The sequence below is a fragment of the Raphanus sativus genome, chromosome 2 (assembly GCF_000801105.2).
Source record: "Raphanus sativus cultivar WK10039 chromosome 2, ASM80110v3, whole genome shotgun sequence".
Classification (NCBI taxonomy): Eukaryota; Viridiplantae; Streptophyta; class Magnoliopsida; order Brassicales; family Brassicaceae; genus Raphanus; species Raphanus sativus.
This window is the reverse complement of record NC_079512.1, coordinates 36,915,655-36,940,755: the sequence shown is the minus strand read 5'-3', so window position 1 is coordinate 36,940,755 and position 25,101 is coordinate 36,915,655. Positions and strand designations below refer to the sequence as shown.

General features: G+C 35.5%; 3 protein-coding genes and 1 long non-coding RNA gene across 9 annotated transcripts; 3 read left to right on the top strand and 1 right to left on the bottom strand.

Moving 5' to 3' along the window:
* Nucleotides 1–158: 158 nt before the first annotated feature.
* Nucleotides 159–10,294, top strand: LOC108842461 (calcineurin-binding protein 1). Its single transcript, XM_018615382.2, is given in 20 exon segments — nt 159–339; nt 431–505; nt 737–856; nt 944–984; nt 1,121–1,332; nt 1,521–3,295; nt 3,627–3,842; nt 3,949–4,509; nt 5,073–5,305; nt 5,672–5,882; nt 6,112–6,267; nt 6,644–6,801; nt 6,891–7,083; nt 7,278–7,669; nt 7,812–7,992; nt 8,360–8,489; nt 8,492–8,582; nt 8,671–9,337; nt 9,449–9,503; nt 9,920–10,294. Coding segments are annotated over 20 exon segments (5,571 nt in total). The 5' UTR covers nt 159–336; the 3' UTR covers nt 10,021–10,294.
* LOC108842462 (carotenoid cleavage dioxygenase 8, chloroplastic) lies at nt 10,211–13,710 on the bottom strand. The gene is made up of 6 exons (XM_018615383.2): nt 13,308–13,710; nt 11,930–12,694; nt 11,232–11,428; nt 10,934–11,123; nt 10,600–10,702; nt 10,211–10,514 (listed from the first exon to the last, which is right to left on the bottom strand). Exons 1-6 carry the CDS (start codon nt 13,608–13,610, stop codon nt 10,369–10,371), a joined length of 1,704 nt encoding a protein of 567 aa, XP_018470885.1. The 5' UTR covers nt 13,611–13,710; the 3' UTR covers nt 10,211–10,368.
* A 5,028-nt stretch (nt 13,711–18,738) lies between these two features.
* LOC108821528 (uncharacterized) lies at nt 18,739–21,158 on the top strand. The gene is made up of 5 exons (XR_001944587.2): nt 18,739–18,924; nt 19,186–19,372; nt 19,602–20,288; nt 20,385–20,633; nt 20,844–21,158. It is a non-coding gene; the product is annotated as an uncharacterized LOC108821528 (long non-coding RNA).
* Nucleotides 21,159–22,159: 1,001 nt separating this feature from the next.
* On the top strand, nt 22,160–23,891 carry LOC130499166 (uncharacterized). Of its 6 annotated transcripts, none has more exons than XR_008938019.1 (5): nt 22,190–22,476; nt 22,580–22,690; nt 22,926–23,058; nt 23,349–23,489; nt 23,582–23,891. XR_008938019.1 is itself a non-coding variant. In XM_056993130.1 (5 exons), exons 1-5 carry the CDS (start codon nt 22,442–22,444, stop codon nt 23,662–23,664), a joined length of 399 nt encoding a protein of 132 aa, XP_056849110.1. In that variant the 5' UTR covers nt 22,194–22,441; the 3' UTR covers nt 23,665–23,891. The 6 variants fall into 6 exon arrangements, 2 of the variants coding, with proteins under 2 accessions (XP_056849110.1, XP_056849115.1); XR_008938022.1 differs by having other exon boundaries at nt 22,191–22,476; nt 22,926–23,038; nt 23,372–23,489; XR_008938020.1 differs by having other exon boundaries at nt 22,193–22,476; nt 23,372–23,489.
* The last annotated feature ends 1,210 nt before the right edge of the window (nt 23,892–25,101 follow it).

Genomic DNA, 25,101 nt, shown 5'->3' with positions numbered 1-25,101 from the left:
GTATTGGGGTGACATAATTCTTTGGTAATTTTGAGACAATGTAAGAGTAGAGTGCTTAAAACGTAATTGTACAAACATAGAAGCACTTTATATTAAAATCGTAAAGTAAAATACCTCTTCTTGCAAATTTTCCATATTACATTACCGGAATTCACAGTCGAAGAACAGACTACGAAGAAACAAAACCCGCATCATCATCATATACATAATACATAGACATTAAAAACCCTAATGGCCATGAATCTTAGAAGAAGATAGAAGATTCCGCGCAAAGAACTCTGCTGAAACACGGAGCAACTGTCAAACACACACAACCTGTGACCTTTGACTATCAAGATGGTATGCTAATTTCGGCCAATTCTCAATTCGTGAATCCTTTAAGCAATTAGGGTTTCGAATTTGATTTGAAATTTTGTTTCCTTTTCTCCAGTTTTCGATTGCAGCGATCAATGATACGGAGTCCAAAGAGAAGTGGGAGCCTTTAGCTCCTAGCAAGGAAGCTCAGGTTTTGCTTTTGATTGATTTCTCTCGCAACTTCGATTCTGGGTTCATTTAGGGCTAGAAAATAAAGTTGGACTCTTTTTTTTCTTGTTTGTGTTATTATGAGTGATCACATTCTAGCAGAACAAAAGATTAGCTCAAGTTTTTAGTTTGTATAGAATGCATAATCTTGAAGCTAGATCAGTTCATTGTGGAAATATATATTGAATTGTTTTTTTTTAATTGCCGTCGTCAGGAGTTTCATCTGTCACAAACATATCACGATGGTCTTCTAAAGCTGCAAGCTAAAGACTACGACAAGGCTCGGGAGCTGCTAGAGTCTATCCTCAAGGATCCTATCATAGCTAACTCCAAAGTAATTTAAAAGAAAAAAAACTTGTTTGATTACTCTCTTTTAATAGTTTGAACTGTTTGTTATAGCCGGTAAGTTGTTTCTCTGCAGGTGGAGACTATCACAAACGATAATCATCTCCATCATCTCAGGTCAAGCTCCATCTTTTTTTAAAAAAAATCATCTATTACATTTGGTTGTATTAACTAGTAATTTAAGTTTAGATATGTTTTGTTTATTAGTATTCTGGTCGCCTATAAAATAATTTTCTGTATACCTCTTTTGCAGATTTTTGGCTCTGAAGAATCTTGCCACTGTATTTCTTGAGCTGGGTTCTAGTCATTACGAGGATGCTCTAAACTGTTATCTTCAAGCTATAGACATAGATGCAAAAGATTCTGTGCTGTGGAACCATCTTGGAACTCTATCATGCTCTATGGGATTGCTGAGTATTTCACGATGGGCATTTGAACAAGGACTTCTTTGCAGCCCAAATAATTGTACGCACTGTTCCTTCCTCTCTTAAAAACATATACAGAAATTGGTCATCACATTAGTGAATCCTAGTTCGTCTTATACTTTTGGAATAGTTGTTGAATCTACGATTGCTCTCTGTTCCTGGGTTTACGGACTGTTGCATGTACGTTTCACTCACCCTCCCTCGAAAACTGAATGTTCTAATGTGCAGGGAACTGCATGGAGAAACTTCTAGAAGTTCTCATTGCCATAGGTGATGAAGTTTCCTGTCTTTCAGTTGCAAATCTGATTTTGAGGCATTGGCCATCGCATTCTCGTGCTCTGCATGTGAAACATTCTATTGAAGAAATAGATCCAGAACCTTTTGCGCCCAAGGGTATAGATAAGCTTGAACCTCGGCACGTTCGGCTCAAATTTCTTGGCAAAAGAAAGGTGTCTGACAAGAATCGGGACAACAATGCTGCTTCCAAGAAGTTGAAAAAAAGAGTGCAAGTTAAACTTCCTGAGGCGTCATGGGTGGCACTACTAGATACTTTACTTGGGATAGTGCATCCTCCGTGTGAAACTGTGGGCATATCAGCTGACATTCCAATCACCATTGAATTAGATCTTAGTACAGAAGCTGTAATGCAGGGTCCGGAAAAGAATAATCATTGTGTGGTACCAGATTCAAGTAATGTGTCTGTTAAGGATTGCAACATCCAAAGAGAAAGTGGTGGTCAGGCTAAAGAAAAAGAGCCTGCGTTTTCTGAAGAACACCCTCAAGAGAGGCGGAGTACTCGGCTTGAACGTCTTCGGAACCAGAAACCTGAGAAGGCAGAGCTAGAGTGTGATAATAGCAAGGATCCTAGCAGTGACATCCTTCAGTATCTTGAGACTTTTGTCCTTGAAAGTGGATTCACCAGAGTGTCTGTCGGTTCTCACTGCCTTAACAATCCTGATCCGATTTCTGAACACTCTGTCGTTTCTAATTTTGTGAAGGACACTTCAGGAAATTATGGTGCTTATCATATGGGTCACTTGCTTCTAGAGTATATTGCAAGTAAATGTGAGCATCGGTTGAGTCGTGATGCAGCCTTAAAAATTTTGGAGTTAGAAAAGCTCACCAGACATTGGGGTCTAGATCGGAAACCTGAATGTAGTCTTTTTCTCGCCGAGCTGTACTATGATCTCGAATCTAAAGGATCAGATATTCCTGAATCCTCATCATGCATGGTAGAAGTGACGTACCATCTCTCTAAGATAATTGAATCGGTTTCCCTTGATCTTGCCATCGAATCGACCCCTAATTCCTGGGAGAAAAGTTTTCCTGACTCCTCATCTAAGAGTTGTCAAGGTGATCAGACTGCTACGGAGGTGTTAGATTATAATAAAAGATCCTTCTGGGCTCGATATTTCTGGCTGAGTGCGCGGTTATCAATATTGGAGGGTAAAAAAACTAAAGCTCTTGAAGAATTTTTCAGGTGTTTAGCATTGTTGGACAAGGAAGGTATTGGAGAATCTCCTGTCGTAATTCAGATGCCCCACTGCAGAAGAATTCGAGAGCTGAACATTGATAGAATCATGCATGAAATAAATCTGCTTAAGATTGATGTCTTGCTGGAAAAGACCGTACCTGAGATGATGGAGAAAGAATTATATTCGGAGTGTGTTAATTTACTTGCATCACTTTTATTTCCAGATAAAGACATCTGGACTGCATCCTCTTTGAAAATAGAAGAAGGGATCTCCTCCACTGAGTTGTCAGCACTGGAAGTGTTAATAAAAGCATGCCAGAAGAGTAAGCCTATAGATGTAGAGGTTTATCTGAACTGCCATAGAAGAAAGTTGCAAGTACTCTTGGAATCAACTGGTACGGGGCAACCTGTTTTGACCTCATCTACAAATTTGAGTGAGAATTGGAATCACTCGGTGGCAGAGGAAATCAAGGGAATTCTTCTTTGTATCACTCAAGTGAAGAACTTTCTTGACCAGTTAGATAACTCTGTAAGTCTGAAATTTGTTTTGGCATAGATAGTATGGTTCTCAGAAGATATTTGAAAAGCTAATTATCTTGGTTGCTTTGGATATGTAAGACTGATCTTGCTTGCACAAGGGTATGCTAGAATCTATACACATGGTCACGAACTTTGTTTGAATCAGCAACTGCATGTGTAACTATTAGGCACTAAAATGTAGAAGAGATTAATATAAATAAAGTTTGCATGTGTAACTATTAGGCACTAAAATGTACACGAGATTAATATAAGTAAAGCTTTGTGGTTGTCCTAATATAAGAACTGTGTCACCGTTATTGATGCGTATGCCTGATGTGCAGAATGACGTGGTTGCCCCAAGAGATTGTATAGCCGGTATACAATCTTTGCTTTTGACAGTCATGTCAAATATCGTGAGGCATTTTCTTTCGAAGAGATATTCAGATTCTCAAATTGCTGACGAGATTGAAGAAGAGCAGAAATCTTGCTTTCTCGATGCAGCTATTGGATTTTGTAAACTTCAACAGCTTGACTCTACCATATCTACGAAATACCAAGTAAGTCATGGCTTTCTAGGAGAGTCCTTACTATCAGTCATGTCACTGAAAGCTATTTTGGTCTGCTTCTTTGTGATATTGGAATTTCTAAAATTTGTTATTTCAGGTTGAGTTGATCATATGTCTCCATGATTTGCTTGCTGAATATGGGCTCTGCTGCGCTGGTAAAAATTGTGCGGGAGAGGAAGGATCTTTTCTCAGATTTGCAATTAAGCATTTATTGGCTGTGGACATGAAAGTCAAATCCAGCATCAACTCCCCGGATGGCATTGGACATGATATGGGGAAACTATGCAGAAATGAAATAAAATCATTCGTCGCAGAAGTGCATGTAGAGAGAAACGAAAGCACAAAAACTGATTCTAAGAAGGATGATTCTGAAGGAAAGGTTATTGATAAGGAGAAAGAAGAGCTAGAAGAAGAAAATAAAAAGATTCCTGAACACACAGAAGTAGTTGCTGAAGAAGAAAAAGATGAACTTGAGTTGCTAATCAATAACGCTTTAGATCAATGCTTTTTCTGTCTGTATGGTCTAAATCTTAGAGTCGATGGTTCGTACCAAGATGAGCTTGCTGCCCACGAAAACACTAGCCGGGGAGATTATCAGACCAAGGAACAATGTGTTGATGTTTTCCAGTACATACTACCGTATGCCAAGTCTTCTTCTGTGAGTGAAATTTCCTCAACTTGGTAGACCCATTTGCATTATGATATGTGCGTTATAAGTGCGTGCCAAACTTTATTTCCTTATACTTGGTGCATATAGCGTTAAATCTTTAGCGGGGGCACTGGAAGCTACCCAGTGTCAGCAGAAGTTGGTGGATTTCAAGTTTTTTTCTTTCTGTTCGAGTAAAACATCAGGTTGCAGTCTACTAAAATAGCTATTCACTAGTATAACAAGGCTCACATGTGAACTGGTATTTACTAAATAGTGCATATAGATTTAAGCATGCATGAGCAACTGACATGTCGTGCAGAAATTGGAATGTGTTGCAAGTTGTGTTCAGTAGATAAGAAATACGTGTTCTTGATTTATTCTCTGGTAGACTTATAGCATATCCTTCGTTGATCTTCCGAAACACCTATTGTGTAGCTAAAATCGCTAAATATCTAGTGTTTAACAAAGTTACAAGCATGCACTCTTCAACGTATGACATAATGTGATGCTAGCATTGCTCGATACCTAGTCTCTGGTATTCTTATTACTTATACCTATCTTTCTTGTCTCAGAGGACTGGACTAGTTAAACTCCGCAGAGTCTTGAGAGCAATTAAAAAGCATTTTTCACAACCACCAGATGATCTTCTAGTTGGCAATGTGATAGATACATTCTTAGATGACCCTGCTTTATGCGAAGACAAACTCTCATGCGAGGCTGGTTCTGAAGGTTTCCTTGAAACCATAACTAAATGTATAATTCACAGCAAAACTCTCAGCGAGTACAAGGTGTCACTGCTCCACAGGTATAACCAATCATTTTTTTTGTATGAGTTCCTCTTGCCAAAGATAATTGACTCTTGCATTATAATATATTGCTGAGCAGAGATGAGCATGTAAGATGATCCGAATGTTATGTGTATTCTCTAGATCTTATTGTGCCTAGAAAGCTTCACATGTTTGATTTTAGTGACAAGTTGAAGCAGAATGGATAACTTTCCTAGAATCTTTTTCTTGTTCTCGTTAAAAAATGGTGATCCTCTTTAAGAGAAATTTTGGTTACTGACAAATAAGAAATATTGAATCTTAGATGTTTAGTGTTTCAAAAAAAAAGAATCTTAGATGTTTATAATGTTGGAATACATAAGGATGTTGTTTTAACTTTCTTGCAGTTCCGAACCCTATTTGGATGTCTACCGCAATTTATATTATTTCTTGGCTCAGTCAGAGGAAGTTAGTGCTAGTGATAAATGGCCCGGCTTTGTTCTCACGAAGGAAGGAGAAGAGTTTGTACAGCAGAATGCAAATCTGTTCAAATATGATCTGCTCTATAATCCTCTGCGCTTTGAGAGTTGGGAAAAGCTTGGCAATATTTACGATGAGGCAAGTTCTTTCGTTCGTTGTTGGTACTGTAGTTCTATTTTAACTTGTAGAATTTTTTGAATTGTATCTTTAAATATCAGTTATGAGTTGTTCCTTTTTCGTTAGGTAGCTTTTAGAGATAAATTATAACCCTGGAATAAGAGAGGGTGGCTATGTGTCTTTCATTGATGAGTCGTTACTCATGTATTGATAATTACTTAATTTACCATTTGTTTTTCACCTATGTCAGGAAGTAGATTTGTTGCTAAATGATGGGAGTAAGCACATAAATGTCGTAGGATGGAGGAAGAATGCTGCTCTTTCACAAAGAGTTGAAACAAGCAGAAGAAGAAGCAGACGTTGCCTGCTAATGAGTTTGGCGTTGGCAAATTCACCAGAACAGCAGGTTTCATTTGTCACCTTCATTCATGCGTAATTACTTACTGGATATAACATATAATTAGATGTTGCTGCGTAATCACCTATCCTTTTCCTAAAACATTTTACTCATATTTCTAATGTTAGTATGGTTAACTTGAATTCACTGTTCAGCTTTACCAATATGTGAATTTGCATTAAACCTATAAAATACTTTGCTAGGTAGAGGGTACAAGTTAAAAACTTGATTATATACCTCTTTGTGATGCAAAAATGAGCATACTTGTACATCTTTGATTTTGATGGAGGAATGGCTTTTTGAAGAATTGTCAGTTTTGTTTTTGCAGTATGTTATAGTTTCATGTTGCTGTTATTGATGATGTTTGTGATCCTCCTTATTGTAGTCTGAGATACATGAGCTGTTGGCGCTGGTATACTATGACAGCCTTCAGAGTGTTGTGCCGTCTTATGATCAGCGGTCCGTGCTACCGTCGAAGGATGCAACGTGGACAAAATTTTGTGAGAACTCAATGAAGCATTTCAAGAAAGCCTTTGCACATAGGTATAGTGTACTGTGTATTCATAGTTTCTTCATTTTGGTATATTATTTAAGAGCCTGATTATTTATTTTTCTTAACCCATCCTGTACAGACAAGATTGGTCACATGCATTCTACATGGGAAAACTCAGTGAGAAGCTTGGGCACCCGTATGAAATTTCGTTATCCTATTATGAGCAAGCCATGACATTGAACCCGTCTGCAGTAGATCCTGTGTATAGAATGCATGCTTCTCGTTTGAAGCTTCTTAATGCTTGTGGAAAACAGAACTTAGAGGCCTTAAAGGTTTGCTGTTGACAACGCTATACTGTTTTTCTCTCTTACTGATTTGCAGCATTACAATCGTCGTTTGTTCAACTTGTAACAACAGCATAAAAACCATGCTTAAATTCAATCTCAGCTTAAGCAGTCCACCATTGATTTACTTTTCTGCTTTTGAGGTCCTGACTGGACTGTTTAATTTCCTATTGACCTTTCAGGTCCTCGTCTCTTATTGCTTTGATGAATCTATAAAGGATACTGCTATGGCAATCATTGGTACAGCGACTTTTGGATCCTCTCGTCCACTTGAAGAAGGTCAAGATGGCAATTTGGAAACAAGTTATGCTAAAATTGGAGAGGGGTCAATTCAGATGGAAGGGGTATGGCATATGCTCTACAACGACAGCCTTTCTGCACTGGGAACCTGTGTAGAAGGAGATCTGAAACATTTTCATAAGGCGAGATACATGCTTGCCCAAGGGTTGTATAAAAGGGGTGGGAGCAGTGATTTGCAAAGAGCAAAAGAAGAACTATCTTTTTGTTTCAAATCATCGCGGTCAAGTTTTACAATCAATATGTGGGAGATTGATGGCATGGTTAAAAAGGGAAGGTACAGACGTTCTTACTAATTTTTTGAGTCAATTTTTGTACTAAGGGGCTAAACACTGACATTTATCAATCATGTAAGCTAAGCTTCACAGATATGATTATGGGATTGTTTCATATAAATGTTTCTTCTTTTTTCTATTTAGGCGAAAAACTCCAGGATTGGCTGGGAACAAGAAGGCTCTTGAAGTTAACCTGCCAGAAAGTTCACGGAAATTCATTACTTGCATCCGCAAATACTTACTGTTCTATTTGAGACTATTGGAGGAAACTGGAGACGTCAACACACTAGAACGAGCCTTTAATTCTCTTCGATCAGATAAGAGGGTAAGGAATCAGCATTTCTATGAAAGTCTTTTTTGGTACCGTTAGTAGTCGCTTTTTCATACATGACACGGTGTTGATGATCTATATAGAAACCTCTAAATTTCTGTATATAACCTTAGATTACTATTGGCATTTGGTGTTGGATTACTTATATCGCAACCTCTAGATTTCTAATACATGATACAGTGTTGATGAATCAAGAGTTCGTCAAAGCATGTGCACTAGATTTTTGCATGCTGAAAGCTTGACTTGGTAGATTTTAGTTATTTTAGCAATAGAGTCTTTTACGTGCTATGTCCTAATCAAGTTGTCATAAGCTGAACATAGGATACATGCTAATGTCGTAATCTACAAATTTTGAATTCAGTTTGCTCTATGCGTTGAAGACCTTGTGCCAGTTGCAATAGGAAGATACATAAATGCGCTGGTTGCCTCGATGAGTCAGGTTGAGTCTGGAGGAGCGAAAATCACTCCTGATAGTCAGCTAGAGAAAATATTTCCCTTTTTATAGAACAAGGAAGCATATGGCCAGACATACGCAATTTCCCTGAAACAAAAGATCCAGAAACCTCAGAGAGGATCTTATACAGGTAATCGATTTTTGCATGAGAAATTAATATTATGTCATCACCTTGCCGTTAGATTTTCGCTTTCCGACATTGATTTTTCCTTTTGCAGATTTTTACATCAATACATCGTATCTCTTGAACTAGACAACAAGGTTGAGACCCTGGAAACCATAAATGAGAAGATTAGAAAGCGTTTCAAGAATCCAAAGTTGTCTAATAGCTTTTCAGCTAAAGTTGGCAGACATGCTTCTCTTGCTTGGTGTCGAGCTCTGATAATAAGCTTGGCATCAATAACCCCCTTGCACCAGGTGTCCTCAGCAGCAAGTCAAGCAATAAATCCATCATCATCTGATTTTCTGGAAAACAGACGGGTGCTCTGTGTTGATCTCCAGTCAGGATTCTGGAATTCTTCATTCGAGAATCCCTCAGAATCCCAAATGCTCGAGGCAAAATGGGGACCTGTTCTGTCCAAGATCAAGAACGTACTCATTGCCAATAAAGTCTCGGAGGAGAATCTGGAGATAGCTAATTCTTTGCTTAAAAGTTGTTACAGTTACTTCCGTGAAACTGCTTCAGTGACACTTCCTTCTGAAATCAGCCTCTATTTCGCACTACCTCGGCTAGCGACAGCGGGAAAACTTCTTCCAGGCACCGAAGGAGTTGAAGTCATTGATGTAAGCATCCCAAGGAAGCTTCTTTTGTGGGCTTACACGCTGTTTCATGGACATTGTGGAAGCATCTCTCAGGTCGTGAAATATATGGAAGAAAATACCAAGGTAGGGAAAACGAGTGTGCTCATTATTTTAGACTTGATTTTTTTATAGAGTTGTTGCTAGATATTGAAGTTTTCTAAAAGTCATTCATTATCGAACTGTTAATATTTGCAGCCAAAAATGAAGAGAGGAGCGACAACTTCATCAGTGGTTCCTTCGGTTCAATCAGGTTAGTTACGCTAGTTTACTCTTTGTATGTGCTTGTGGTTGTTCTGCAAAGCTTTTGCTTTAGGTCTGTTGAGATATTACTTTCCGGGAAAATCCTATGAAAAGGTTCCAAATTTCATATGTACTTGTGTTTTCACTGCATTTTTCGAAATGGATATCCAATTTGAATCATGAAAACCTCCTGACACTTGTGGAATCCTCTGGCCTGATTCGGTAGCATCTGCATGCTGAACTAATTTCCTTAGAATCACCATAGGCATGAGCTTCATTAAGTTATAGCTAAAGTTGATTTATGTTTGACGTTTGTATCCTCTGGTTCCTTCTCGTTGATTGTCAAAGAGAGAGTCCTTTCTTTTCTCTTTACTCTTCAAACCAATTTCCATGAAACTGATCATCATATTGTTTGCTAATGGATAGGTGGAAACAACGAACCAGAAGCAGCTCCTAAACATGTGCAGGTGATGGTATCCGATTCACTGGGTGGGGATAGTTGTGGCTCCACATCTTCGCCAGTGTAACAATGTTTTATCTGCAGAGAAGAGAAGTGGCTGAGATTTCTCATCATTATGTTGTAACTTGTTGTTAGCTAGGGAAATTGTTATGCAAGGGACTACAACAATTTACAAAAACTGCACATGTATAATTTAGTAATTATACAAATTTGTATAAATATATTACATATATGAGATGAAAAAAATATAACACAAGGCACAACAACAATTTCAGAAACCTGCACATGTATAATATAGTAATTATACAATTTTCTATGAATTCATATTACATATCTTTCTTTTTTGACAAAAGGCTTGATATTACATATCTTTGTGTTTTGTATAATGAAGGTATCTTTGTTGAGATTGTAGTGATCAATGTTTGGGGATCCAGCAACCATGTAAGCCATAAGGAAGACCATAAGGAAAATTGGCTCTTGCTATTTCTTCAAAGGTGCTTCCATCAAGCAATATGGCATAGCTTCCTCCATTTTCTTCACTGACTATCGATATCACCACTCCTTTCACAACACAAAAGTACAAACTCCATAAATTAGTTTTTAAAAAAAGTAGAGAGAAAACGCAACCTATGTGTTTTGAACTAACCATCATCTTCATGGGTTGCGCCTGGACGCGGCACAAAGAAGGGCTCGGATGGTATAATGCCGTCTTCGTGCCAGATCTTCACCTTCTTCTCCAAAATATCAACCTGTCTCGTACAATTATACAAAATGTTAGCTATTTGCTATATATATATGTAGACTTTGAATGCTAACTAGCTATATGCCACTTAAGAGATGAAGTTGCTTTAAGTTACTACTCACAAATCCTGATCAACAACACATACATATGTAACAAAAAGAATTGATAACACAGTATAAATCTCAAGAATATCAGGAACAAATTGTTTTACTATGTAGTCTATATATATATAAGGTACCTTGGAGAGAGCATTGGGGAAGTTACAAGGTCTTTTAGCACCACATGCATAAACGTAACGGTATTTTAGACCCAAATGCAAAGGGTTGATACTGCACATATCCATCGCCCTCCCATGCTTCTCCGCCTCTACTGCCGTCTCCAGTTTCCCGTACTTGCTCCCGTCCAACGGTATCCTGAATCTCCCAATCCTAAACACACATGTTAAGTATATACATACGATTACATTAGTATATCCAGATATAAAACAAAAGTAAAAATGTAGTAGTTACAAAACTCAAAAGTTGAAACATATATACCTAGCATCGGGTAAGACGTCGTCACCATGTGAGGAACGTAATGTGTGGAGGCGGAGCATATCGAGTATCCGCGTATCTGCGTTGTGTTCGCAACAATCTGCAATGATGACCGTCGCTTTTCCCTCTCCGTTTTCATCTTCTTCGTATGCGTTTATGAAGTGAAACGTTACGTATGCAGGTACCTCTACGCTTGCCACCTGTAGTCGTGAATATATATATCATACCCAACATAAATATATATTAAAAAAAACAATGTTCTATCTCATGTATTTCTATCGATGTTCATGTATTAAACATCAAAACAACCTTTTGTAGACTTTTTAACAAACGTAAGCCCTAAAAGGTTTTATAGTCTAGGCAAAAGGGATCATTAGAGAAAATGGTCGTTAAAATTTTGACTTTATTAGTGATATAGAATAACATTGCATTTTAAATTTTTAACAGATCCATAGATTTTTCCTATTATCCTGACTCTGATTATATATGCATATATTTTTTAGGACATCAAGTAACCGTATGTCACGTATAATATATCTTATCACCTTCTCCATCTAAGTACCACTAAGTTAGGATTAAGAAAACATGAGCATTCTCTTTCTTTTTTGAACTAATCTAAATATGTTCTATTACTAACAAAATCCACAACTGAATGAAAATGTAAGAAAACAATCCATAGACTTAGTAAGACATTCACTTACGATTTCTCCTGTGAGTTTGGACATGACATGAACAAAAGCTCCGTCGTTAGGACACCACTCAAACTTGTAAAGCGGCGTAGGCTCAGCTCTAAGCAGATTCCTCACAGAATACCTCAAGGGCATTTCCGGTATCAAAACATAATTCTCCGTCACCGCAAACGAGTGAACCCACCCGGGTCCCCACGACCCGGACCGACACTTAACCCGACCCACAACCTCCCTTTTATTCGACCCTGCCTCCATCCTCACGACCCTGTAACCAGGCTTAACAAGATCCGGTATCAACGTCCACATCTCCGTCTCCGTCACGATGGGATGCGCAGAGTGGATCATGTGATCGCACAAACCGTCGTCGTATTTGAACTTCCCTATCGTCTCTAACGTATCATGGTCGACAAGAATCGATCCTTTTTGAGTCTCCGTGAGGCACATGACACGTCCGTCACCGAGACGGATCACTCCCGTGTTGGCGTTGTCCGTCAAAGACTCGCCGGAGAAAAGTTTGACGATCTCTCCGACCCCGGAGAAAGGGTTCTTGAAGTTGCTTCTCGACGGTTTTGGAGTCTCGGAGAATTCGCGGTAACAGAGCTTCTTGTGTTTCTTGGCGGCTTTGTAGGCGTCGGATTCAAGGAGACGGTGGCCGGAGAATATACGACCGTCGTTGAATTCGAGCTTGACTAGTGTGGAGTAGCCGTCGAAGAGATGTCGGAAATCGTGGTCTCCGATGTTCCATAGGCCCGGTCCGTTTCTTAGATACGTACCATTCTGCATGTTACCTTATAAATCATCAATTGACTCACTTTTACCGTATTCCTTAGGGAAAAATGTTTAATCGTTTGTTACATACGGAGTTTTGTTTTGGTAAAACTGTTATCTGAGATATAAAAAATAAAAAAATGATAAAGAATGTGAACGCTTTATGTTACACAAATGAAATATATACAAAATCGACATTAATTGTGTATAAATAAGTGAGTATATACTATAAGTTTTTGCTAACACAATGTACTTGTTGGTGTCTAACTTGGAACATGACTGAATGTTCGCTGTTTTAAATTGCATTGGTCAAGACTCAAGACTATCACTTTTAGCCGTGTACCAACCATGCCTCAGCACCGTAATATATCTCAAACATATTGATTAATCTAATTTATTGACTTTTGTAATGGAATCATGTCCAATTTAAGAATTTACAGAATATAAAAAGAAAATATACATGCAATGATATAGCTAGAAAAAAATGTTTCTGTCTTGTAGTATATACATATGCATTTGCCAGTGTGAGTGTGTATTGTGTGCACGGTACATATTTGTATGAAATTCCACGAATATGGCTAAATTATGTTTGGAGGATATAATAAAAAGATAAAAGACAAACCAGCCAAGTGGGGATCTTTCCTTGGACAGTCAGCTCACCCTCCCACTTCTCTTGTTGTACACTTGTCCACGCAACATGACACCGTCTTTCATCTTCCACCGTCTCTTTCTCCGGTACTTGCAACACTGAATTGATTACAGCTGCAGATATCCTCCGGCGGGAGAAAAATCGGTGAGAGATTTGGAGTTTTGTTTTTCTTTGTTGGTTGTCGATGGCTTTGTCGGAACAAAGAGTAGTGATTCTAGTTGAGGACATAACATGATGATGACTCATTATTGCTTTGGTTGTGATCAACGAAGCCATCCTGGAAGAATGGTTTTATATATAAATAAATAGTTATAGTGGATTTCAGTGTACTTAAAAGAGGGCACAGGACAAATTCAAGAAAGGAAATGAAGGGTTATAAGTGAATGTTTGGTGAAACACATATGAGGTATTTATAGGGCCTCGCTTAAGGGATCATCTTATTATAAATAATGCATGTTTATTCAACTTGATTTAATTATTAATTTTCATGAATAGGCGTAATTGATAGACATGGGAAAGGAGGGATTTTATTTGGTTAAACACTGAATTATCTTAACCCTCAATCGAGTGGAAATCTGAAACCGAACACACATATAAGGCTTTCTTAATTAAATTGTCCGCCATAAGAAATATATTGAATAAACATGAAAATAAAAATGTTTTTAAAATATATATATTCGATAAAAAGCCAAAAGAAATCAGGAAAGCTTGCATCTAAAGAGATAGCTTTAGACACACAAAAAACAGACTTGAACGAGATCTTCTTGAAGCCTAGAACCCAATGGTTGCTCGCGCAGTTAACGTTTCTGCCATAGCTTAAAAAGTCACACCACTCTATAAAGATACTCATATCTGGATTTTAGAATACTTAAAATAGGCAAACAGTAACCGTGAGCCCAAAAGCTGGGACTGGGAGGATAACTATGGCTGAGGGTAACATGTGTTAAAATCAGTTTAACATAAGTTGATGTGCATGTAGATATATTTTTTAGATAGTAATTTATCTCAATTGTTTTGTACGTTTGCAGTTATTGGTGGCAGAAACATTGGAGAAAGATGTATTCAATAGAATTTTTTTTAGAAGAATTTGATCCTAAATATGTTTTTAGATGATTTGGAATTACAGAAGTTATTATGATCGTTTGCTTAAATTAGCTAGGCAGGTGGCGAGTAAGTTAACACGAACTTTGAAAACATCCCAAGTATGAATGAAAATACTTTGGCACAAACAAAATTAAATAAAGTGATTTTTTTGTCAAGATATATAGATATATTCTTCCCGTCAGATGCATGAATGTGATTTTAGGGTAAATCAACTTGTGTTATGATGCGTTAAGGTTACATTGAACGTTTATACTGTTTATATGGGCCATGAAAAGTGGGTTTATTCAAACGTTTTGGGAAATTCGTATGAATATAATTAATTTCTGAAATTAACGCCTAAATATAACACCTTGAAAATGTCCATTCATATATTTATTTGAATTTATTGTAGTTGTCATCAATATTATGCAAAATAATCTATATTCATTAGCCAAATCAGTAGGTTGTTATATGTCATGCATGATGATTTATTATATCATTTAAGTTCATAAGTTTGGTGGTATACTGGTATGTATCAAAATAGTTTGTGTTACTGTAATTAATTTTCTAAATTGACAAGTATCAGAATAATTTGAGTTAGTGTCATCACCTTCATATATTTTCTTGTTAACAGAATATAAAACATAAACTATTTCTTACATATCTACATTATGCCACATGACTTTTCAAACATAATACATCTCTAGCATGCATGTTTTATTGAATTTGGTAATATTTTTGATTGATCTAACATTTTTTTCAACAATAGTAAACTAAGATAATCTTAAGTTTACACTTGTTCTCACGATATACTATAATGATAAATGTGTTATTTATATGCAATGGTATTATCATGATTGTTCAGCATATCCGATTAGTTGTTTGTCATCAAAAAGAAAAGAAAAAAGATATAAATTTTCTTTTGGTCGCTGTTTGTTTTGAGAACATGGCCCTATATTATTCCTAGTCCATATACCCAATTGGGAAAATGGAAAGTGTCCGATTTTATTCATATATATTTCCATATTCGAAATTTTAAATTATATTTAGTACAAAGCCCTGACAACTACTAAGAGATTCCTTATAAAATAAAACTGCAATTTGGGTCCATATGTTTGCCACATTTGTTTGTCACATATGTTATGTGTCTCTAGTCTTAAGAATAATCACTTCTTTCAATCATTATCGGTTATCATCCTCTTCATTAAAATGCTAGTAAATAACATCACTATTCATATTGATTTTCTAGGTTAAAATATGTTCATATGAAATGTCAACTCAGCACCTTAAGTGGTGTTACTAGTTAACTTGCTTTCACCAAAATATAAATCTGTAAACAGAGAAACTACTTAATTCTATTTTTATTATAAAAACAGATATTTAGTTTGCAGTTCGCAAATGATAACAAGATACGATCCACGTTCCAATAGAACACTGAATAAGAAATTTTAAAATTAAACTTGGACTAATCAATCTGGCACAGACAAAGATGCGGTTAGATCAATCTAGACTCGTGGCTCTACTTATTAAACATTGTGAGTCACCCTTTGTGGACTTTTTTGTAGCCCCATGATACCAAGTTAATCGTATCAATTTTCCATTGATATTCATGTCACAAGTCAATGATCATTATATCACAAATATATAGTCATCTAAGAAGATAATAAAAAAGGGAATGCTTTTTTGAGACCTTTATATAATTAGAAGGGATATTTGATATCTCTCTTACTACAGATAATATTTTTTTCCAAAAAAAGTATTTTTTTCCAGTATGGTCATTTATCAAATTAATTCTAATTGAAAACTAAAAAAAAAAAGCATTTGAAATACAAAATTTGTCGATGAGGCACTTGACTCTAAAAATGCCATCACTAAAGCGTCACGGTGCATGAAATGAGTTGCATTTCAGAACTCGTTGTTTTATATGCAACACTCTATTTTTTATTGCGTAATGTCCCTTCATGCCCCAATTGATTCCTACAATGTAATTAACCAAGAGTACCAAATAATGTTATTTAATTGATTTTGGTCAGTTGTGTGGCGGACAAAATCAGGTTTCCCCACAAACAAAGCTCCATATTTATTTTTAATACCTACTTATTGCCTTCTTTATCAAGTTATTCCATTAGTGATGAATGTTGTTGGGTCAACGGATGCTTATTTAATATTTTATACAGTTTTGTATACTTAACAAACGAACAAAAAAAAGTATGTGCCGTGCCGTTCGTCATGGTGCATAGTATTTTGGTCTGTGTTAAATTAACAAATCCGTCATAACTATTGGTTTCGTATCCTCTGGCTGAAAGGAAATAAGCTAGCGTTGAAAACTAAACAGTGTATTTGGCCAAAAAATGTCTATCAATGTTTATTATATTCGTGATTACCAGTTTGATTAATACATAGAATTTGGAATATATCATAAATTTCTTCGATGGGAAGGTGGAGGACTAAAAGTCCCTTCGAATAGTATATATTTGATCTTCTTATAAAAAATTGGACATAACAATTCGTTTTGCTGTGCAGATCGTTAACAAACTCATTTACACATAATATACTATTGTTCTACTTCTACACATAATGAAGATGCGACTTTATTAGTGGTCATAATTACTTTTATTATTTTTACCAAATTTGTCGGTATGTGAAATTTAAACAGTAAAAAGTAAAAAAACCGTACAGCACAAACATTATCAGCTAGGGCTTATCTTTATTCATTCTATTTTTATACTATCCTAAATCATAATCATAAATTAAAAAGAAAACAGGTTGTACATTTTCTAAAATTTTGTGTAAGGTGAACGTCTTATAGGAACCTGCATCTTTGCCGGACATTTTCATTTATCGTTTTCGAGTGGCTCGAATAAATGGTTAAACCTGTGTACCCCTTAAGCGTGGCTCCAATAAATGGTTAAACCTGTGTACCCCTTAGGGCTAATTTATTGCAGATATTACCTGAACTGATTAATTTCCCATAATTTTTCATTGGTCAGCTCTCTTTTCAAAATTGCATATAAGAAGAAACGAAAGTAAAAGGAAACCAATTACATGAAATAAGTTCTGAGGACCCGTTTAATTAAGCATGAGATAAAAAGAAAGCTCACGTAAGAAGTCAAAGGCTGTAAGCACGGCCCATATATGTCTGATTCTTTTACAATTTAATCAGATATAAATCTAAACGTCGGGTCCTAACGCAGCTGCCTTTTTTATTACTGTAAGCTTGGCCCATATTCGCATCTAAGCAAGCTTATCTTATTGTTACTTCTTCGATATAAGGTCTGACTAGCACGGCCCATATATATATCTGATTCTTTTACAATTTAGTCAGATAGAATCTAAACATTGGATCCTGATGCAGCTGCCTTTTTTAATAATGTAAGCTTGGCCCATATTCTCATCTAAGCAAGCTTATCTTATTGTTACTTATTCGATATAGGGGTCTGACTGTAACCGTGTGCCGTTGCAGACGCTTACGTTTGAAGAAACATGGTTGCGATTTTAAGACTGGTACGGTAGTTAAAAATTGGTATGTTTATGGAATATTTATAACTGATTAATTATTAATTGCAGCAGTAATTAAATAATAAATTAATAATATTTACATTTTTATAATTATAAAAATATTAATATAATATAAAAATTATATATATAAAATTATACTATATATTTTTAGAAAACTATAGAAAATATTTTTGTTTTAAATTTTTATAATATAAATTAAAATATAATATATATTTTACTGTTTCTATTATTTTAATTTAAAATTTTAATTGAGTATTTTTATTTTTTTATAGTTTATTATTTTAGAAAATTGTTTTATCCGCAAACTCTAACCAAATTTTTTTAAAAAAAATATTTAAAACAATTTAAATGATTTATAACATCTTTTGTGATTGTCACGCCAAGAACCGACAACCGCAAAAACTGTATATTATTTTTTTTTGATTCAGCGGGGTTGAACACTACTAGACCATAAGGCCCATAACTTTAACAATTGGTTACATTGCTACTATTTGGGCTTGTTGTCCAATCATAATATAATGTAAAATAATATAATGAAAAGAACTTCTAAGATTTCTCAGTTGAATCTAATACTATAAAGAAGAGCTACTCTCTTCTCTTAAGGTGCCACGTCATCAAATAGATTATTCCTGCAGTGACACGTGTTCCTCTCTTTTAGTACGCACCGTTTCATTAATTCATGTAATCCGGTGAGTTGGGCTTAATTATTTCATTACACGTACATTCTGAAAAACAAAAGCCCAGCCCTAACAAAAGGTAAACAGTTTATTTTTTCGTTTTACGACATGTTCATCGTCTTTCTTGATCTGACTTCCTCATTTAGAATTCATCATGAGACGAATCTTCATGAAGAATCTTTGGGTCATAGTTTTGTTCGTGTCTGTTCGTCTGACATTCTTCTCCTCCAAACGTTTCAGATTCATTGATTCATCGACATTAAGAACCATCGTTTCTCCTTCTCTAGGCGGTGTATATCACCTATAAAGAGGTCCGTGCTCATCTCCTGAACATCATCCTATAAATTCCTAAAAACATTAGAAACTAAATTTTCAATATCAAGCTTTCTAATTAATGGGCTCTGAAGAAGATGAAGAGTTGAGACTTTCCCAGAATCAATATTGTTCTTAAAAAAATCGCAATATACCCTTTTCTCAGATATTGCAACTGTTTGTCATTGATATTTTTCTCACAGTTGGCCAAATTTTTTTTTTGAGCTAATATAAATCAAACATTGTATTATTGTTGTCAGTACGTCGACAGAGCAAGCAACGGAATAAGAGGCGGAGAGCAACAGAGCACTCAGCGGAGAGGTATGAAGGAAGCGGCCGAGAGAGACGGAGAAAGTAGCAGAGAGAAATAGAGTGTGACGAGATATAGCAAAGGCAACTGTTACAGTTCAATCTGGCACAAGGGAGGTTGATAGGCTCTCGGACATGGTGAGTTTATAAGAGCTGCAAATCTTATTAATGAAAGAAGACTTAGAAACTGAAATCCTATCAATTTGAATCAAACTCAATGCACAAAATTCTTTTAAAATTGATCTAAATCATTTTAATATACAAAAACGCAGATGTTATGTTCTAGAAATTTTCTATCAGTGTTGTTTATGTGCAAAATGAGTTTTTGATCAGTCACGTTTTTGTGACTTGAAACTTGATCGTGTAGAAAACAGATGTAGTCTTCTGGTGCTTGAAGTTCAGACATTAAAACAACTGAGTAAAAAAATATCTGAAGAGCAAGGGTTGCAAGATAAGTCACTCTTTTTCTTTAATTAATACATTGACATTCTCTTTGATGGATGTACTTGCGTTTATTTTCTGTATACATTACAATGCATGATATGATCAAAATTTCACCTTACATGTACATGTAAAACATGTCACTCAACAAAATGGTTACTAATATCTTAGCAGAAGAAAAGTAAGACAATTTTTCTTTATGATCTTTCTCAAACCCGTTGACGATATGAATCGTATCCATTTTGATTGGCCCGTTATTTTCCGGTGCCTCTCAACAATTAGTAACCATTTGCAGTCACCGGAAAGATCTAACAAGTCTCTGATTTTAATTAGGGATCAAACCTGTGAGCTTTTGAGGTTGTATTGTCTGTAAGACTGTAACAGAGCTTGAAAGCCCATGACTTGGAGTTGGACCTTTGAGAATTGGCCTCACATTGCATCTCGCCATCTCCAAGGATTGGTCTCTCCGACGTTCCATAAAGCTAACGCGTCTCCGGAGATGTTTACCTGAGGTTTCCCTGAGAAGAGTTTAACTTTGATGTATACGAAGAGACATGGGATGAAAATAAATCAGAGGAGTTTAAGAAAATGAAGGAGAAGAAGAACAATTTGGGTAACGTCGATTTCTTCATGAGTCATGAGTTTCATATACATATGTATGAGAGAAGTCTTTTTGATATTGCTCTGACTTTGTGAGGGCGATTTGAAGGTCTCAAACCTTAGAGGAGAGAAGACGACCAGATTTAGTTTGCTTTTCCAGTCTCACTAAAACGCTCTCTGTGTGCACAATGGTGCATATTGGCAAATTGGATAACACTCAGTCCAACAAATACATTATTCTGTAGCGAGTTTCTCTGATATACTTCGTCGAATTGGTTAAGCTTTGCCAACAAACATGGGTATGGACCATGGACAATATGTTTCTCTACTCAATAATACATGGTTGTGGCTACACTTGGTATGTTTTCGTATCTCTTGGCTCTAGAATTGTTGCAACATGCGATGTTAGTTTGCTTGACTTACTTTATAAATTTGATCATCTTTTCTTTCATTGGATTTGTTTATTTCATCTATCCTCATAAATGTCAAGACCCCCATTTTCTCAATGTTATCATGGAAAGTATTACAGATGATTTAAAACTAACTTTTATTGATTCTTTCTAAACAGGTATATTCAACTCTAAAACTTCAGCTCTAAAACTTCAGCTCTATGATACATTCTTTTCTGTGTTCAAAGCTTCTTGCAGCTTAGAATCTACTGAAGTGGATGATCTAGAGAGGAGATTGACTTAGCCATAATGAATCTGAGAGATGAACCTTCTTATTTGTAGGTATCACTCATCATTGTATCAAACGAAGCAGCTTCCTTTATTATTTTTAGAAGTTTTGTTCTGCCAAATAGTGTAAACAAAATATGTTTTATATAATTTGGTCACGATTCTAAGGAAATTTTTCTGCTAATATAAGAGAATATCATATAATTTATGTATGTTTTATAGGTATAATATTTTTCTAATCAAAGCCAAAGTATTCTTCATATTTTTGTCTCGATTTTACTTATTCTCCAATTAGCGGGTGTTAGTTAGAATTCTGCAAGCTGACTCATCAAAGAGATGACTGGCATTCTCTTTGACAATTAACATTTCAGCAGCCTCTTTAAAGCTTGCTCTTTCAATCATATTCCCGGATTATGCAATACAAGGCTCATGAGGCTGATGCAGTGGCAAAATTATTTCCTCAGTCATAATATTTCCAGATAGTTTAAGTTTATGGGAGATAATTTTTTTTTTGACTTTGTTTGTGGATTTTGTTTAAATTTGTTCATGTATTTGATTATAAATATTTTTATTCAAAGCTTTCGTTCATTGGAGATAATTTTGATTTCTGTTGCTAAAAATAGACAAATGCTTTGGTTCAAAATTTAACTAATTCGTAAACTAAACCAATTGGTTAAGCAAACCACAAACTTTTTAAAAAGAAACAAAGATGGTTCGGTTCAAAAATTCATTTATTCAATAACTAAACGAATAGGTTAAGGAAATCGAGTTAAGTAAATCTTGGTGCTATATAATCTTTTCTTTTTCAAAAATTTATACCTAAATATTTTTAAAAAAATTATACTGACGCATCACATTATTTATTATATATTTCATATTTAACATTTAAATTTTCATATCGACGATTTCGAATTGATTATTTTAATAAGTTAAATATAGTCTTTTCATTAAAAATCCTGACAATATCTAATATTTTCAAATAAGAAATTATCTTTTAAAAAAATATAAATTCACTAACATGTTAAAGTAACTTTAATGAACCTTAATGTTATTTTTTTATTTAAAGTAAACTAATAATTTAAAATAGATTTTTACTATTAGTTTATTTATTCAGCCCGCCCGTAGGGCGGGTTTACCCTAGTCTATATATATAAAGAAGAGTGTTTCTCTCCCAATGTGACAACTAGGATGCCAGCGTGGAAATTCGCTTGCTCTCGCGTCGACACGTCAGCGTGTCATTTAAAGTTTGGGCTTTGAGTTAATATTGCTAATGGGCTATTGTATTTCGTCGACATGTCCGGCCGTGGAAGTGTGATACGCCCCCTAATCTTAGCTGTTCGCGCAGATCTCTGAATAGTGATCTTTTTCTCTGCGGCAGAAGCGCCTGTCCTTTGCGCTCCCTTCCCCTCGCTGAAACGGCCGAGCTTTAACATCATATACAATCCATTCAATTCCATCTCCCACTACGTTGTGAATCAATGCGTCGTTCATGGCTCCTAGGCGGTGTCGCATCTATATAAATATGTGAGTTCTTCTCAACTCGAACTCATCCTATATTTCTATCTATAGCGATAAACTGAATCCTGATTTCATGTCTCATTCTATGGTGTTCTTCTCCGACTTGAAGTCCAGCCGTTGCTCCTCCGTCGTCGAGGCAAGACTGCTCCGGTCTCCGGTCCTGGGAGGCAAGAAATATCGCGAGCTCATGTGGGTTGACATGCTCTTCCTGGACGTCAACGTGAGTTCTCTCTTCTATTTCTTTTTCGGATCTGAGTTCGATCATTCCGGCGAGTCTATTTTGTTTACTGATGAATATATGACACTGTTTCTGTTGGTTTATTAATTTACATAATCATGAAATGTAGAAGCTTTATCTGTATATGGAGAGGAGCTTATATAGTTTAGTTTCTGAGCTACGTTACGAATGTGTTTTAGGCAAAAAGAAATTGAAAATGTATATCCATGTGTTGTAGGCAATTGAAGAACAAAGATGAGGATAGAGTAGTTAAGAACAATGAAGGTCTGCCTCAGCCATTTTTGGGAAGCTGCAATGATCGTGCAAGGCAGCTCCAGGCTTCTTCTTCAGGTCTTTTCCCATGTTTAAAGGTTTTATCTCTCTCACACTTCACTTTTTATCATTCAGATTATTTATTTTTCACAAACAATTCAGACTGTCGGCTGTGTTATGTTGTCTTCGTTTAATATTTCTTTTTCATCGATCTATTTCGTCATCTACGGTTTTTTGCGAGACGAATCCATCACCATTAAAAACTATTGGGTTTGAAGTTTTTTAAGTAATGTAATCTTGGAAAAAGTTGAACAAGGAAGCAGAGAAATAATAGCATTAGCTTATAGGTTGCTAAGTCAGCTACTTTCAGAACTAAATTGCCTCACAGTTTTCTTTGTTGACTCGGTCAAGTTACTTGGTTTGAGGCTACGATCAGTTCGCAAGTGATTGACATAAATATTCTGCCGTTCAGGCGTTCAATCCCCTGGAGGTAGCAAAGAGTCAGACCCTGTGAAGGTTGCTAGAGGAGGTTAGCCATTCAAAGTTTTCTGTCGTTACTTTCTTTTGGTAGCATATAAAATTATATGGCTACTGATTTATTAACAATTGCTATATTTTCAGTTAAAGCTATTTCCAGGAGGACACAGTCATTGGTTGAGAGGTTTGAGAGAAGAGACACAATTACACTTCCGGAAGAAAGATAAAGCAGCAATAGTTCAGAGCACTAATGCTGTGGAGAAAGTGGCCAAATCATCATCGAAACGAGCAGTTAGCATAATGCCTACCCAGGTCATGGAAGTTGAACTTGATAAGGCAACTAACTTGACCGCAGTTGAAACTCCTGTGATATTTATTGCAAGACCACAGTTGAAACTCCTGTAATATCCAGCTGTTTTTAATCAATAATGCAATTCTCTGCAACTTTCTTACATGTTTGTTTCTTATTTAATTTCTGGTTGGCTATTACATATGTTGCTAACACTATTACACAATTTTATTGTGGTATCAATGAGATGACGTCTACAAGTTTAACTCTGGTTCATGAAGAGATCATGATGGTGATATCAATCAGGGTTGGTCCCTAGATTACTTTCATGGTTTTCCCAGTTTGTGCATTTTACATGTTTGGTACATAAGAAACAAGAAGAACACAACTTGGGATCTTTCTCACGTTTGGTTTTTTAACATACAAAACAATAGCTTGGTTGTTTTTAGATATATATATGTAAGAATACTTCTTTTTAGCCATGGACGGTGATTATTGTCAAAGAGAATATTGGCTGAGACAAATGCATCTGAAGGGAAGGGACGGCTGACCTTGGTGCATTGACTTAGTACCTATATATATATAAGAATGATTCTTTCTCACTATATATGTTCCTGAGAGAACATATATACAATCTTTCCCCTTCTGCTTTTTTTTACACTGGTTCTTCTTTTTTCATTTATATTGTAGTTTTGTTTTAAGAAAACATACATCAGTTGTATATCATGCATTAGTGCATTATCATGTAACATCCCAACTATAATATAAATAAAAACCACAACATAAAATTTGTTTAACTTTAACTAATTTAATCAAAACCAATTTTTTAGATAATAAAAAGATTATAATATATATATACATATATGTGTGTGTGTGTGTGTGTGTGTGTGTGTGTAAAAACATAGATGATTGAATACATCAAATGAGATTTAGGATGAAATGGAATAAAAGTTTTGAAAAGACACCTGTGAAAGTTGTGAATTCAATGGTTTTAAAACTAAAATAGAATTATGATAGTTTGTACATTTAAAAAGAAAATCCAACAAAATTTATATAAGCAAGATAAATGAAAATTTAGATCATACGTCTAAATAGTTGGGTTGTAAGTGCATAAATTTCGCTGTGAGAATTTAGTTTGTGGATTTTAGGTAAGATACTACAATTTTTAAACCAATATTTTAAGAAAAAAAATATATTCTAAAAGGATTGTATATTTAGAGGTGAGGGTCAATTAAATAACTAAGAGTATTACAAGAAACAAAATTTATAAAAAATTAAGTGAAATGAAACATTTCTACAATCCTACTAATCAAACACATAATTAAAATTTAATCAATTTTTTTTCATTTTCTCATCACCTTATATATAATTTCCA

Bases quoted from the DNA above. Each gene is read 5' to 3' on its own strand.
- LOC108842462 (XM_018615383.2), bottom strand. From the start codon at position 13,610: ATGGCTTCGTTGATCACAACCAAAGCAATAATGAGTCATCATCATGTT. The intron at 11,429-11,929 runs GTAAGTGAATGT...TCACGACTACAG, and splicing joins CCAAACTCACAGGAGAAATC to GTGGCAAGCGTAGAGGTACC. The intron at 10,703-10,933 runs GTACCTTATATA...TGTACGAGACAG, and splicing joins TCCCCAATGCTCTCTCCAAG to GTTGATATTTTGGAGAAGAA.
- LOC130499166 (XM_056993130.1), top strand. From the start codon at position 22,442: ATGGCTCCTAGGCGGTGTCGCATCTATATAAATAT. The intron at 22,477-22,579 runs GTGAGTTCTTCT...TCCGACTTGAAG, and splicing joins TGTCGCATCTATATAAATAT to TCCAGCCGTTGCTCCTCCGT. The intron at 22,691-22,925 runs GTGAGTTCTCTC...CATGTGTTGTAG, and splicing joins TGCTCTTCCTGGACGTCAAC to GCAATTGAAGAACAAAGATG.